This window comes from Lepidochelys kempii, chromosome 15, assembly GCF_965140265.1.
Source record: "Lepidochelys kempii isolate rLepKem1 chromosome 15, rLepKem1.hap2, whole genome shotgun sequence".
Taxonomy (NCBI): Eukaryota; Metazoa; Chordata; order Testudines; family Cheloniidae; genus Lepidochelys; species Lepidochelys kempii.
The window spans coordinates 30,663,121-30,679,709 of NC_133270.1; the positions used below are offsets into that span (position 1 = coordinate 30,663,121).

A 16,589-nucleotide genomic window follows, 5' to 3' on the forward strand; every position below is an offset into this window, starting at 1 on the left:
CAGACAGGCTTGACGTTAAACCTTCAAAGTCTTTCATGTCTGAGAACCCCAACGGGCGACTCCGTGTTCAGCGAGATCATTAGAGCAGCTCCTTCACGCGGCCCTTCTGTCTCTAGGTGTTCAAAGGGAAGCGAGACAGCATGCCCCCTCACATCAGCTCCGTGGCACAGAGAGCCTACTGGAACCTGCTCATGCACCGGCAGGACCAGGCGATTGTGCCCCTGGGGAGAAGCGGTGCCGGGAAAACAACCTGCTGCCAGAGTGCTCTGGAATACCTGGTGGGCGCCGCCCGCAGCGTGGACAACAGAGTCTCAGGTACAGCTGGGGAGACTGCCAGCGGGTGGCTATGTCTGCAGATTATTGTTCTGGGTATTGCAGTTGCACCTAGGGAGCCCACTGATGGACCAAGACTCCACTGTGCTAGGCGCTGTACAAACACAGAACAAAGAGACAGTCCCTGCCCCAAACAGCTTCCAATCCAAGTGCAAATCAAGAGACAACTGGTGCTGACAGACGAATGGCTGGGGGAGAACAATGAGACGACACTCCTCTGCACTTGTGCTCCTCATCTGTCTGTCTACCTGTTGTGTCTTGTCCAATACATACATTGATCACTTGGAGAATTGGTCTGAAATCAAGATGAAATTCAATAAAGAAAAGTGCAAAGTACTTCATGTAGGAAGGAAAAATCAAATGCACAAATGTTACAAAATGGGGAATTACTGGCTAGAGGGTAGTACCCCTGAAAAGGCTCTGGGGTCTGGATATGAGTCGGCAATGTGATGCAGCTGTGAAAAAGGCTAAGATCATTCTGGGGTGCATTAGCAGGAGTGTTGTATGTAAGACAGAGGAGGTAACTGTCCCACTCTGCTCGGCACTGGTGAGGTCTCCGTGGGAGTACTGTGTCCAGGTCTGGGTGCCACACTCTAGGAAAGATTTGGACAAATTGGAGAGAGTTCAGAGGAGAGCAACAAAAATGATACCAGGTTTAGAAACCCTGAGTTATGGGGGAAGGCTGGGTGAGGGGTACCTGAGAACAGTCTTCACATATGTTAAGGGATATTATACAGAGGAGGGTGATCAATTGTTCTCCCTGTCCACTGAAGCTAGGACAAGAAATCATGGGCTTAATCTGCAGCAAGGGAGATTGAGGTTAGCTAGTAGAAAAAACTTCTTAGCTGTACGAATAGTTGAGCTCTGGAACAGGCTTCCATAGGAGGCTGTGGAATTCCCGTCACTGGAGATTTTTAAAGACAGGTTGGACAAACCCCTACCGGGAATGGTCTATTTACTCAATCCTGCCTCAGTGCCTGGGCCTGGACCTGATGAGCTCTGGAGGACCCTTTCAGCCCGACATTTCTGTGTAAGCTGTTGGGGGCAGGGGCCTCTCCTGTGTTTGTACAGTGGAGCCTGGTCTCTAACTGGGGCTGCTGGGTGCTGCCATAATACAGATCATTTTAATTAATTTTAGTTTGGCTCAGCATTGCAAGCAGTGGGCTCAGCATACTGCAAGAGTGAGTATGGGCCAGTTTTATGAATTTACCAAGGTGCTGATGAGATTTTGTTAAAGCTGAAATCTAACAAACTATATTTTCCAACTGGATAAATGTGACAGCCACTATGTGAATGGAATGTAATAAGGATAATTCCTTTGTATTGAGTCCCAGGAGCAGTAGCTCATTAGTGTTAATACTAGGTTCTTTTTCAGGTCTACTTTTACCTTGGACAATATTTCCCAGATCAGGACACTTAGTTATTCTGAACCAATCACCAAGTTTATTACTTCAGTGAGAACCACATGGGTCTGTAAACGCCAAGGGTTTGCAGACTTCAGGGCAGAGGAGGAGGGCAAGGAGGTGGCTCTGTGTGGATGTTTATGGGGAACTTCTCCCATGTGTGCACAGAACTGATCACAGATAGGAATGAAAAGGGCCGGACAGTCCTCTCCAGTTATGCGAGTGGAATCCCCCAACCTTTGTGTTCCTGTTCGTGCAAAGTCCTAGCACCATTCTGACGAACAGAGGTTCTCGGAGCCAGTGCTTCTGATACATGAGGTTCTGGGTGCTCTCCTGGCCGTTGACTGTGAAGTCGATTCAGCTGCAGCGTGATGGCTGTGGAACCTGACACTGTGTGGTTGCATTTTTTTTTAAATTTTTTTTTTTTTTTGCACAAAGGGGAAAGGAAGAATATGTATTAATTTATCCCTTCTACATGTGTAGTGTGCCTGTCTCCAATGCTCCAGGCGCAGTAACATTTTGGAATGATTTTAGAATTTGCTCCCTCACCCCGTTTCCCCAGAGCCTGGGTTTGCTAGGCTTTCCAGCATCTCTTCTCCTCCCTCTGGTAAGGCTGTGGAGGAGGGTGTGGATTGAGATGTCTCCATTTATGGATAGTCCCTGGTCTACATTTACATTGTATTGTTTGATTGCTGGGGCAGGAGACCACAGCCTGGATGGCGCCTACAGATGACTTTTTAAAATCAAATAAATAAATAAATTAAACATTTTCTGATCTAGGTTTACCCAATGGCCTGGCATGCAAAAATGAAGGCCTTCCCAAGGGATAAACAGAATGGTGAGCCAGCAACCTCCACAGTGTCATCACAGTCTTCCCTGCTAAGAGAGTCTGTGCCTTGTGGGCCCATCAGTGCAGGACCCAAAGAGATGGCCTTGGGAGTTGTGACTTGGAGGAGGGTCTGATTTTCAGCGAAGAACATGAATGCTTTTGGGATAGCAGCAGCCATGTATAGCTGTCGCACTGGGGCCGAGGGAGATGGAGAGCTGGGATTCGAACCAGGCAAGCATGCAATGTTCTGTAACAGCCAGCTTGTTGCAGACCAGATTGTTTGTTTTGATTTTTGCAGTGGAGAAGATTCAGGCCATGTTCATAATCCTCAAAGCCTTTGGGACAGTGACCACCTGTCACAACAGCACCTCTACTCGCTTCTCCATGGTCTTGTCGCTGGATTTCAACGCCACAGGCCGAATAACAGCTGCTCACCTCCAGGTAACGCTGCATGTCCCTGCTACCGCATCCAGGTCAGGTGCTGCACAGTGCCAGGCTCTTCCACTGGCAAGGTGGGAGAGCTCAAGTGACCAAAGGAGACCTACTGCAATTCTTCGGTGTCCTTGTATGCCAGGTGCAGGGTTGGTCCTCTCTGGCAGCACCACACAGTAATCCCCGCGGTCACCCAGCTGTCCAGCAGTTGTGGAAATGCACGGAGTTTCCTGCTGGGGACATGAATGGGTGGAGGTTTATAGGAGGTAAAGGGGAATGCAAGTGCTGCCCAGTAAAGCATCTCTATAAAACTTCTCCCTTACTTGTGGTCTAACGGGGTGTGAGAATTCTGGGGGCTATTCCTGGACCATGTGCATGGTAGAGCGGTGGTCAGCTGCTTTTCATGCAGACCCCTTCACTCCATGGTTGGTACAGTCATCATCAGACTGAGTCCTTGCAGAGCACTCTTCTGGTGTCAGCTGCTTAACCCTGGCAATCCCCTGCATGGCGGGTCAGCATTGTGTGGAGGCCAAGGCAGAGGGGAGCAGCCTGCCCAAGGCCACTAGGGCCATGGTTAGAACTGGAGTCCCTGCTTTGAGTCCAGTACTTAGTGCCAGGCGATGCCGAGGGAGTGTTGCCAGACCCGGTTAACAAACCAGAAAGCGTTTGCATTGTCCTGTGGAATATGAACCCTGGAGAAAATAAGCTGATTAAAAAATGGATTGAGAGCAAGGCCACCCCTGCCACAAGGAGTGTCCTGGTGGAACATTCAGTTAATAGGCAACAAGTAACATCTGTACCCGCTGTCCGCGGCTCTGGATTCTCCGCTACTCTGAGACAAGCCAAAGCACCTCAGAACCTGGGGTGACGGCGGCGGCCTGAGCGCTGACTGGCAGCTGGTTTCTGTGTATTTAATGGAAAATGGCTCTACCTATTTGCTGCCAGGAGGGACAATGTCAGCTGCGGCCCTGCCTGTGTCCCCCGTCTCTCATCTGTCCAGCATTAGACTTAGGTCATCCAAATTCCTGCTAAGCAGGAGCTTTTCAGTGACGCCGCTGGGCCCCACAGCAGCCAGTAACCAGCCACCTCCTCTTGGGGAGACCAGCAGAGTGGGACTGGTGTGAAATATGCATAAGTAAATCTATAATTTGGCATTTAATTAGCAGCACTGTACATGTTGACCGTGAAATTAAACAGAAGCCTCTATCTGCTTTCATTATCACTGCCGTTAAGGGAAGCAAAGCTCTGCCCTTGTTCTCAGGAGCTGAGCTGCTTGGGTGGGAATCCCAGGGACCAAGAATCAAGCAGCAAATACTCCCTGCATGTCACTGGCACATGCTTCCTACGGCTCTGGCCCTGCCACAGAGCTAGCAGACCTTGCCTCGGGGCTGGAACATTCCCGTGAGTGCACTGGCTGGGCCCCTCTGCTGAGCCGCAAGAAGGGAACCAGCCCTGCACCCGCCTGGGACGGGGCAGACTAGAAGAGACACCCCTGGTGCAGCTCAAGGCTGATTTTGGCTCTCTCACTATTTCCATTTCTAATGCTCCCGGAAATCCGCTGCATCAGTTCTTCTTCCGAGATTAAATTCCCTGAATCCCTGAGTTTGAAAAAGGCCAGTTATTGTGTGCATGGAGAGACGCTCCAGGTGGAGGCTTTTCTGTCTTTCTTTTCCCTTCAACTCACCAAGGTGTCCATGTAGCAACATAACCCCCCTTGGCTTCCTGCGTGTACAGGTCAGGTTGCCAGGGCTAACTGTGGATGAGTTGGGAAGTTAACGGCAGTGTGGAGAAGGCTGTTCCCAGCATAGAGGGGAGAGCAGCAAGGAGTCACTGACCAGGAGGGTCCCCGATTTCCAAGAGCAAGTCTTTGTAGTAAGCAGTGATGGTGAAGCTGCCAGGCTGCACCCCCTCTCTGCTGGCAGGATTGGCTTGGCTCGGCTCAGCACTGAGTGTGTGGGGAGATGTGTCCAAGCCATCTGAACATGCACTGCTCTCTGGCACTGCATAGCGGATAATCATCTGCAGCTCTATGGGGAAACTATCACAAGAATTGGCTCTTTGCAGTAGGTTGGCGCTTCAGCTGCAAAGGCAGGAGCACTCAGCCATAAAAAATAATAAAGGTCAAAGAGTTTGGTTCAGGCTCATTTCCAGTCCTGGAATGGTTTGCCTGTCCCTGGGATACAAAGGAAAGTATCATTTGAGTGGTCGTTAGCGTTTTCAACAGCGCCTAGGTGATGTAAAGCCCAAGTTCCACTGAAAGTCCCTTACATGCTGTTGAAAGTTTTACCCCTTCATGCCTTGGGCTAAATCCTCCTCTCAGTTACACCAGTTACTTCGCAGGGGTGTTGGGCGGGTGTAACCCAGAGAAAAGTTTAGTCTCTCAAATAATCCATTTTCAAAAGCTTTAATCTTTTGTCCAAATACAAAATATGTAAAAAATCCAGGTGGCATCATCCTATCCCCAGGCCTGTGGGTCTGGCTCACTCCTCGGTGACTCTGATGTGGCCAGTGATGGGCGTTTGGCGTAAAGAACCCCTGCTGTCACAATGTACGATGGTCATTTGGCTATTCCCAGCCAGTCTGGGTTTCACAGCCTCTGGGCTCGGCTGGCCCTGGGCGGGGATTGCAGGCTGGGGAGTGGATGCTGACCTTCTCTTTCTTTCCTCTGCCAGACAATGCTGTTGGAAAGGGTCCGTGTTGCACAGCAACCAGAAGGAGAGAGCAACTTCAGTGTCTTTTCTCAGATGCTGGCAGGCCTGGACATGGCTCACAGGTATGGCTGAGGCCACATGTGTGGGACAAAATCTGGTGTGTCTGTGTGCAATAGCTTTCTGCCATGCACTCATGGCTAGATGCCATGGTGATGGGGCCACTTGAAGTGACGCATCCAGCACAGACTGGTCTAACAAGTTTGGATGGGGGTGAGGGAGTGAGACGTGTTAATATCTACCCTCCCCAGGGGACGGGTTCATGAAGACAGACTGAGGGACAAACTGTTCCCTACAGCAATGGGACCAACCTCAGCAAGGTCATCGCGTGCAGCCAGGGAGATTGAGGTTTGATTTTAGGACACACTTTCTAGCTGTAAGGGTAGTCAAGCTCTGGAACGGGCTTCCAAAAGAGGTTTTTAAGAACAGGTTGGACAGGGATGGGCTTGATAATACTTGGTCCTGCTTCAGTGCAGGCGACTGGACTAGATGACCTCTTGAGGTCCCACATTTCTACGATCCTGAGTGCACCCAAGTAAGTCCATGGAGGAGGTTTGCTGAGGGCGGGATCGATTACGAACCCACAGGAATGCACGGGGGCCGCCAGAGAATGCGCAGCAGCATAGCGAGGGGCGAGGAGGAGGCAGTGATGGGTGGGAGAGGACAGCAGGCAAGGAAAGGGCTAGTTAATTCTTGCATTGGAGGGGACAGTAGGGCGGGATACAAGGCTCTGTTCAGAGGCTTCCAGACAAGAATGGAGCCTGTGAGAAACACGTATGGACTAGGGGGGATTCTAGCAATCTCTCTCCTGTCTGTTTCTGTTTGTGCTGAGAGCTATTGGTCTCTCTAGCTGGGTTACCAGTCAGGGAAAGATGAGCCTCTCTAAATAAATAGGCTCTTTTAGCACTTCCTGGCAAACAGTCCCTATTATGTGGTGAAAAACACCAGCCAAGGGAGGTCAGGATCTTGGTGCTAATCTGTTGCTGTGTCTTGTGCGGGGTAATAAACCTGTGTGAGAGAGGCACAGCTGGAGGAGACCCTGGGCTGGGGTCCTGTCAGGGCTGAGGTCTGCTAGCTCCTCAAGCAGTGCTGAGGCCCAGAGGTCAGACTAACCCGAAGGACTCCCTTTCTCCTGCACTGGCAGCTGAATCCCAATGAAGAGGGCGATTTCTTTGCCATTGTGGGGCAGTGATGTGTGTGTTCAGCCCTCTCTTACAGTCCGTCCCTTTCCAGAGAGAGGAATGAAAAGCAGTTCAGTTCTTTCCTCCCAGCTCCTGCAGGAATATTCCACAGGTTGAGTCCAGGAGCCATTCCTCAGGGAATGTCAGGAAAATCCTTTCATGGCTGTGGGAGACAGAGGCCGAACTCATGTTCTCTAACCAGTAGCTGCCGGTTGAGTAACAATGTACAGAAGTTACGATCTTGCAGTATAGCAGGTCAGGAGGAGATCTTCGCTGCATAGGTCCATTTAGACTCTTCTAGCCAATTGTGCAAGCCCCTCTGATTACACTCAGAGAACGGTGTTCAGGTATAAGTTTTAAAAAAAGGCTACAAATCACAACATTTCAGTGTGCTGGTCACTTGGGTCATCCCTTGTGGAGGTGCAGTACTGTCTGCAAATATAACCTCACCACTGCAAACCTCAGCACACGAGACTGAGATCTTGCACCCGATCAATATTTCCTACAGCACATTTCCCCTCACTTGCTCCTCCGACATTCATTAGTAGTCAGCTGTACCATGACCCAGTGCCTTTGAAGGTACCAGTTCTCAGCTGGGTGATGGGCACTGTGGTTTCCATGTCCCTTTATTATTACAAAAAGTCCATTTCAATAACGAGATGTATCCCCAAGACAGAAGGGTGGATACATTAGACTCTTCAACAGCTAGACGTGATGAGGTTTCGGCAGGGAGCTCTGTGTGTGTGTGTGGAGAGAGATGCTAGATAAAAGTGACGCACTTAGAAATATGGGTCAAAGGAGTATTACACCAATGAGAGAGTGGGCCTTATTCTCCTCTTCTGTACCTGGGTGTAAATCGAGAGTATAGCCAGCTAGGTCGATAGGCGCTTCCATGCACAAAATGTGTACAGGCTTCAGAAGAGTCAAGCCACCAATTCTGAGATGTTTCTCCTCAGTCACAGAGTTGCTAATGGACACAGCTGGCAGATCTGCATAGCTTTCTGTTCGATAACTGTTAGACCATTGGGATCTGCTTCCAGGCTCCCCTGTTCCCCCCACTATTTATACTCAAGAGGTGCTTTGTGAAAGCGTTTTCCAGTTCTCTGTGATGAGGGATGAATACAGAACAGAGATTCTTGGAATGTATAGTGCAGATCATCCTGGATACCTTGCACTAAGCACAACACTTCTGTGCTGATAAAGAAGGTGAAAAAAAAAATCTGTCTGGCAGAGGCTTTGTTGTAAAGGTCTTTTGACAGGATTGTCCTTGACCAGGCTATTGTTAGAGGTAGATGTATTGTTATGGGCTAATAAGGGAGACTTTAAACAAGAATTGTAGGATCAGACAAATCAACATGATATAGTCAGGGGATGGGAATTAGGCTCTGGAACCGTTCTGAGGGACTCTGATTTCCCCAGCAGAGGGAGCAGAATACCTATGAAATGATTTCCCCACACAGCATTTGATTTTAGTTTTGGCATGTTTGTTAATCTGTTGTCTGATAGAATGAGATTGGACAACAAAGACACATAAGCAACAGAAATCAGGGCATTGTATTATAGGGAGTTTGTTTCCGGGTGTCTTCTTAGGGGAAGTGGGCAAACGTTAAAGGTTCCGGGGTGTGGAGTGATCACTTTCAGAGATTTGAGTGTGCAATTGAGCGAGAAATCTTCAGAGAACAGGTTCGGGCAGGAGACTTCTGGCGCTTTTGCATCTTGGCTAAAACCAGGATTGGGCGAATCAGAAGAAAATGAAAAATAATTCCCAAAAAATTCAGTTAACAGTTTAACACACACACAAATAATTGAATTCTGGATGCCAGTTTGGGTCACTTTTCATTTTATTTGAATGATTTCACCTCCCACCTAATAACTCTGGGCTGCACCCGACCCAAGTTAATTCGCCCTCTGCTACAGAAATAGTCCCACTGATTGTTGACTCCACTGGCAGGGCCATCTCCCCTCGTACCTGCAGCGCTCCATACACACCAAGGAACAAATGCCCTGGAACCCAGGAGGCCTGAGCTCTGTTTGCTTTAGTTGGCCCATGTGGTTCCTGGAATTCCCCATCTCCCTTTCACGGAACCATGTGGGCACCCTGGTTCGTATCTGCAAAGCTGGGTTGTGACTGCAATGCTGACCCTGTGCGATACCGTACAGCATGGTAGTGAATTCACACTACAACAGAATAGCTCACTAGCATGTGATTTGTATTGTGGAGTTGGTAATTGCAGGACTGGAGGTATAAACCCGTACATGGCTAGGAGCCTTTATTAATCACCTCGCCTCCAAACCCAATGAGTTACTTACCAAAGGGAGGGAAAGGAAGTGTCAAGTATGTTTGCACATCTTGTGCATGCAGCATGGACTGCAAGGGGGGGACTAGCACTCAGAAATCAGGAAACAAAGATGGGAATTGGAGAGAATTTGCTTTGGCGAAAGGAGTTGAAACTGCTGGCCAGTGAAGGCCTTTCTAGAGTGAAGTTTGCAATACTCCTTTGGGCTTGATGATCTCGAAAAGGGCACAGAGAAGCATTTCCAATAGCACGAGCCTTTAGGAAACACACCCGAAAACATGAGTTTAATATGCCCTCCTCCCTCGAGAGAGACATGCTCTCTCTCTCTCAGCGGAGCGATTGGATTATCCAAGCTCCTTCGGTGACTTTGAACACTACTTAGTGCCATTGCATTGGGTCACATTTTCGTGCACCAGATCCTGCTCCCTCTGGAGAGCAATAAGACTGATCAGGTAGCACTGAGGTGTGGTTTAATTTTCATTTTTCATAACTGCTTTCAGGACGATGCTGCACTTGCACCAGATGGCTGAGAGCAACTCCTTTGGAATTGGGCCGTGTTCGAAGGTAGGGCATTACCTCCTGCTTTGCCTGTATTGCTTTTCCCTGGACTGTTCTGTACAGCGCTGTTTGGTGTGCATGGCTTTGTTCCGATGCACCATGTGACAAGAGTGTTGCTCCTAGGCATGAACCTTTGAAATGACACTTCCTCTGGTTTTAGAAATATGCTGCAGGTGGAGAGTTTGTCAGCTGTGCATTAGCAGAGCAATACTCCTCAGATGAAATTACCTGCCCAGCCGAGGTGGACCCTTCCCATGTAGTGTCATGGAGGTCTAAACAGGAAATTTAGGGGTCATCATGTGATGTGTGGAATGCACAGACCCTGAATTTCCCTGAGACATTTTGAACCTAATGTGGCTCCTGAATAGACCGGCTGGAAAACAAGAATTTGGCTTTGTGAAAAAAAAATTAAATTTCCACATTTGTTTTTGTTCCACGTTCGTATAAAAACCAGAGAGCGAGTGCTCCTGCTTCAGAGTCAGGACTTTCACTGGGCCTCTCGCATCCCAGGGGAGTGCTCTCAGGGCTACTGGCCATTCTCTCTCTCTCTCTCTGACCAGAAATATCCTGGACCTGAGAAACCTCCCCAATGACATTTTCATTGACAATGACACTTTTCCATGGCAAGTTTTGTTTTTAGTGATTCAACGTTTTCTGATGAAAAGACATTTCATTGAAAAATTTGGACTGGCTCTACCTCTCAATTTCAGAGTTAGGGTGCAGGGGTCTGAACCAAATCCTGGGAGCAAAAAACCTCTGAATTACTTGCACAGCACCTCCTTCCTTGAATGGACAGTTCATTTCAGGATGGATGGACTATACATTTTCTCTAAAATACAGCTGTCTCTCTTGGGAGGCTCAAGAACAAGTGCCTTTGTCACTCCCACTGGCTCCCAATTCGGATGGAGTTTGCATTTCTTCTCAGTCATGGATGGAAAAGTGGGTGGTGTGTCATTAGCTTGGGTGCACAGGAGAGCAGGCGAGGAGCCAGGGAGCGCGTCAGAAGGAGCTGAGTTTATTTGTTAAATAGTGTGAAAATGGTTTTCTGGACTGCAAGACCCAATCTCTTCATACCGCTCTGTGGGAAGAGAGAGGGGTGACAATGGAGTCTCCAGTGGCCTGATTCGCTGCTGGCCTGTCCCAGACCCATACCATGACACCAGAACGTCGACTCCCACCTCTGATCAGCCAGCGGTGCCAGCCTCCATCATCCACTTGGTACATTTCTCAACAGGCACCTTTGTGGTTGCTTCTACACGGCCCCTCGTACTTTGGAGGAGCTTCCCATAATCCCCTGCTAAGCTACCTGCTTCAAATCCCCCCGTAAAACTCTCGTTTACCAGGACGCGTACATAAAACCTGACAATGGCTAGCCCCGGGTGTGCTGAGAGCACTGGGTATCGTGCTGACGGATACTGTGTCATTGGTTCTGAGTGCTCCCCTCGCAGTATCTATCTATCTATCTATCTATCTATCTATCTATCTATCTATCTATCTATCTATCTATCTATCTATCTATCTATCTATCTATCTATCTATCTATCTATCTATCTATCTATCTATCTATCATCTCTTCTCTTGTAAGCTCCTTGAGACAGGCTCATCTGTTCACTCTGTCTGTACAGCACCTAGCACAACTGGGTCCTGGTCCTTGGCTCGGGCTCCTAGCCGCACTGGTAATGTCAATAGTAAATACTAGCAGTAATAGCTGTAGTAACGCAGTGCGCCTTGGCATCCGGCTGGCTAGTTAGGTAGAAGATCTTGCAGTGATTGGGACCCCCCAGTCTGGAGCTGTCCCCTGGGTCCGAGCACACAGTGACTTTGACACACACTTCTCATTTTGGCTCCCAGTGCTAGATACTGCGACAGGCTCCAGAACGGCCCTTGTCTTGTGCTGGGTTATGCTGAGCTCTGTTGGGGTGGTGAGGGATGAGGCAGTGCAGTGGGGGACAGTGCAAGTGAAGGAGCTGAAATTCCTTAGCACAGCTTTACAGTGGGTACCCGGGAGGCACTGCTAGCTGATCTGAGGGAGGGCTGGTGAAGGGAAGCAGAGGGAGCAGGCAGAGACTGGGGGATTGTGGGCCACTGGTTTCTTGGTGTCTGTAGTGGAGCAGTCTAGCATCCTGCTGGATTAGAGTTTGTCTCAACCTTGTATTTCGAAATTCAGGCACTCACTGCAGCACCTTTAAGGAAATATGTCGGCCTCTAACATCACTGATTTAATTAAATCAGACAGAACGTACTGTTCTAAGTATGTGTGAATAATTCCTGATAGTTCCTTGCGACAGTAGTTCTCAGATGGGTGAGATCATGCTTCGGAGAACATCAGAATAATATTTTTAGGGGCTAGAACTACACTTGGTTTTCATCATCTGCTCCTTATTAGTTTTAGCTGTTTGCGGGTATTAGGCATTTTACCAAAGCACTGGATTGAATCACAGCAATTTACGGTTATATCAGCTTTTGGTACAATTCAAATTTCAGTCTTCATTATGTAGCTGTTAATCAAATCCAAGGGCCAGACAAATGAGTTGCTCTGCAATTGATCCCTTGGCCACAGGCTGGGTGGAGTTTCCAGGTTTGGCAGGGCACGGCCTGTTATTGATCACTGCTAATGCACCAGGCAACGAGCTCAGCTTTCACAGGGTTAAAATGGAAGCTGCCTATTTCCCAGCGTAATGACCTTCTTTCATCATTCCTTCCTTCTGTTCCAGAGTGCCCAGATTTGGATAGAACTGCAGATATCCTCCCTGTGGACAATTCCTCTCACTAGTGCTGCTGGCTCATTTTTTTCAGCCCCACAGTGCATAACAGGCAGATGCGAGTGACTGACCAGCTCCGTAGGTGCAGTGTATCTTTGGCAGCAGTGGGTGGGGAGAGCTGGATCCACCTGCATTTGTGAATCTGAAATTGACAAGGAAAGGACACAGGGTTGGGGTATTTCTTTTCTCCTTTCTTCATTGTTGCTCTGCTGCCCCTGGGATTAACAGGGATTCAGGCTGTGATCTCTGAGACGCTGCACCAGGCAAAGGGCTTCTTGAGTTACATTTTAGTTGACGCCTGTGTCACAAAACCGATATATGATGCTCTTCACTGTGCTAGCTGAAGTCTTTCATTACAAAGTGGGGGATTTTTTATTCCTTTCTCCCACTCACTGATCTCTTTAGGTTTCACTTCTTCCTCCCTAGCACTGTTAATGTGGCAAATATATGAAGGAAAGTGACCTAATTAACAGTCATTATAGAAAAATGAAAATGGTGCATATTTAAGCCAGCCTGCTAATGTTGCCTCAATTCCATCAGTGAACTCTTCAGTGTGCACATTTCTTTAGTCTTAGCAAATCAGCAAAGTGAAAAGAATTAAAATGCAAGGAATCTCCCTGGAAATGCAGGCAGGAGTCTGACAATCTCTGGGCAATGCATCCAAGGAGTCTACTGGATCCTTCAGAGCTCTAATGAGCCTCTCTGCCAGTTCGTGCTATCTGGGACAGTCAATCCGGGGATTAGTGGCTTGCTGGACTGCAGCAGCATTTGCAGATGCTGTGTGGTCCATGGTGTCGGTGCCTGTTAGAGAGCTTTAATCTGCAGATGGCTGACATGCTGCCCACCATGCAGTGGGAACTCGTGCACTGCAGAATGGGTTTTCTAATCTCTGACCCATTCCAGGTGCATGTGTGTAGGGGTCTGTGATCTCCGATAACAGGCAAATGTGGCAAGACAAACAGAAATGCACATCCTCTCCATCAGCTTTACTTCCTGGTCAGTGAGATCAGTCGGGAAGCTTTCCCTGCATTGCAAAAGGCCCTTTTTAAACCAAATTGAGATGTTAGGCTTGGACTGGGCTGCAGGAGCATCCACTGCCAAGCACCACCAGATGGCCCGTGTGATCTTTGGTTGGGTTTGGAGCTGGATCTGTTCCTGAAACGATATTGCCTTGTTCTACGCAGACGGAGCTCCCTGAGGCCTCTTCCAGCTGCTCAGCTCCTGGCTGCATAAAGAGTTAAGGCGTGCCCAGGGGTGTGGAAAAGAAATTAGCAGGAAAGTCACAACAGCCATTTCCCCAGGCAGTTCCTGTTCCTTTCACAGTGGCTGAGCCACCAATACAAAGGCATGACTCAGACAGAGCGGTGACTTCCTAGGTACCAAGGACTTCCCGATTTCCAGTGGCCAGCCCAGTGGTTGGATGTGCTGGGTTGTGCTCTGCAATGGTGCATGCTGCGAGACAGCTGGTGTCCTAATGTGGATGAAGCAAAGCCCAGCTGCATTTCTGGCTGTTGTCACAAGCCAGGGCGTATATTGTGCCTCCTATTCAGATTAGCACGGTCCTGGAGGAGAAGCAGACAGGACGTCTCCCTCAGTGATGCTTCATATTTCTCTGTGGTGGCTGTGAATACTGCCGTTGGGGTATCAAGGAAACAACACGGATTTATGCTGATTGCGTACTACGTGTGGCAGACCCAGGGGCTAATAACAAAAAGGAAAAACCTTCACACCCACCCCTAGCAATTGAGGGCGGGGCAGGGTTATTTTTAGATTCTGCAGCAGGGTGAGCTGAAAACAAATTGCACCATTCTAGACAGTGCAGCTTTATGATAGCGATGCAGTTGTTAGGGTTGGAAAGACACTTTCATTATAAGCTCTTATGCCAGGCATGTACCCTTTGGCCTGAAATCCTCCGTGCTTGTTCTCAATGTAAAGGTGACTCTTCCTTTGGGACAGATCCATTAGGCTGTTTTTGAATTAGCCAAGCATAAAAATGAAAATGTGCGTGACCTTGTTTTGTTGTGTGCTGTTTTATCAATGGAATAAAAACCCGGAGTCCTTTTTTGCTTGGAGATATCTCAGAAATGGCTTATGTCAAATGTGCTCTAGATTTGTAGGCTGGGTCTCCAATAGGCACCTTTGAAAGTCCTAACCTGAGGCCGTGTAGAGTGTGGGAATAGGGTAGCATCTCTTTAAATAGCTAGTGAGCCCTCTAGTGGTGCTCACCATGTTCTGGGTTTTAGCAGCCTCCAGAACCCTAATGGCAGAGCAATGTATATGCAGCTAAGTCATGCTTGTTGTATATATCCAGTAAACACAGCTATTTGGAGCCCGCTGTGCTTGTATGGGTCCTTCATGATACGTTTGCCTAAAATATAAGACACAGCTATCCTTACTGGGGGTAACCAGCTTTGACATGTTTGAAGTAAAAGGAGGATTGTATCAAGCTGGGTAATTGTGTCAAGGTGAGTTTCTCTGGGGAGACTGTAGGGAGGCAAAAGCTGGGCAAACTCTTGGGCAGTAAAACAGGAGTTTTGTGTCTCAGAATTGTGCATAATACGTGTTTTGGACGGGGTGGCACTCTGAGCCTACGTCAGGGATCATTTGTCAAGGGATTGAAATTGGGCACCAATTAGCGCTGGTTGATTTATTGTGTGTTGTGGTCAGTTTCCAAAATATTTGCTAAAACAAGGGAGGACTAGCTCCCTGGCTGCCAGTTCCTGTTGAGATTATAGCTATGTGTATATATGTGGGGTATAGGTACGTATCCATCTACAGCATACATCTATGTCTTTATTAAATATATCTGTGAAAATCCCTTTCCACCAGTATATCCTCCTGTCCCTGGGACTGAACTGCAGTGACCTCGAACACGGAGAAGCTTTTGCTTTGCTCTTGAGGTGCAGATGGAGAGAGACTAACGGGTGACATTGAAACAAGGGACTAGAGCCATGCAGCATGCATGTGGCACCATGCTACTTATCAGAGATTCCTGCAGAAGCTGCAGCTCAGGGGAGGAAGCCTGGAAAGTATTCACAAGCTATCCCCTGGGACCAAGAACTAAATACCCCATGAAGTCAGGAGGAATCAGAGCTGTATCCTGCAACTGAGTTCCCCTCTGAGCCATCTGAAGGCTGGTTGTAACCCTTTCCCAATGTGACCCTACCCTGAATCAATACGATGGTTTTATTAAGTGAACATAAAGACTGGCTAAGTCCCTAGGGCTGGTTTCTGATCTTGCCTGGTTGCCTGGTCTTGATTCCTGCATCCCAACCTGTTCTAATTCAAAGCAAAACTTCTGGTTGCAAACGAAACCCAAACTTCACGCCAACCCCTGCAAAGTTACAGTGCAGCTCCATGGACGAGTGATGGGAACTGGTATGAAACAAAATGAGATCGGCTGCACATGGTCATATGGCATTAAACGCTCAGGGAACTTTGCATTTTCTCCAGGTAAAGCCCCCTAAAGTTAGCCTATACACTGCAGTCCCTTGCTGATTCCCTGGCCTCAGTGTCCATTGCAAGCTGAGTAGGGCTGCTTAGAAATTTTCAGGTGAAGCAGAGTTTTGTCAACAAATGCCAGTTTGTCAAACCCAAAATGTTTTGTGAAAAAAGTTTTCATTGAATTGCAGGTAGAGGGGTGGCGGAGCCCTGTCTGCCTGGTTCCCTGCCAGCTTGCCTGGCGGGCTGCTGGGCACCCCAGGGCTTCGAGGTTCAGGGCTCTGGGGTAGCCTGCCATGCAAACTGAGTATTGCTTTCAGCAGCTGGGGGCCTGGGGAGCATACTTTTTTTCAGAATCACCATTCGTTGGCGTTTCTGAAACGTTACTTCTTTTGAAGTTCTGCTTTGTGGGAAACGTGGAAAAATTTGGTTTGGTTCTGAAACCAAATGTCAAAATATTGAAACGCCCCGGGAACCAGAATCGCTGCCCTTGGCCAGCTGGCCTGGTGCTGTTGGGCTGTAACAGTGACTGTGCTCACAGCTGCTTTCGAGAGCACAGCCAATGGGACGGGCAACCAAGCAAGCCAGCTGGAGGGGTTGTGTTGCCCTCTGCTCTGAGGGAGAAGGAGCCCAGGGAAATGTCAC

At 48.5% G+C, this 16,589-nt stretch overlaps 1 protein-coding gene across 3 annotated transcripts in view; it reads left to right on the forward strand.

Moving 5' to 3' along the window:
* The window catches only part of MYO18B (myosin XVIIIB), a 196,215-nt gene that overhangs the window by 18,501 nt on the left and 161,125 nt on the right, over positions 1 to 16,589 (forward strand). For all 3 annotated transcript variants that reach the window (XM_073312543.1, XM_073312542.1, XM_073312541.1), the window contains 4 exons: positions 117 to 315; positions 2,864 to 3,006; positions 5,670 to 5,770; positions 9,684 to 9,747. In XM_073312543.1, coding sequence (XP_073168644.1) covers positions 117 to 315; positions 2,864 to 3,006; positions 5,670 to 5,770; positions 9,684 to 9,747 — 507 coding nt within the window. The remainder of the gene's footprint in view (positions 1 to 116; positions 316 to 2,863; positions 3,007 to 5,669; positions 5,771 to 9,683; positions 9,748 to 16,589) is intronic.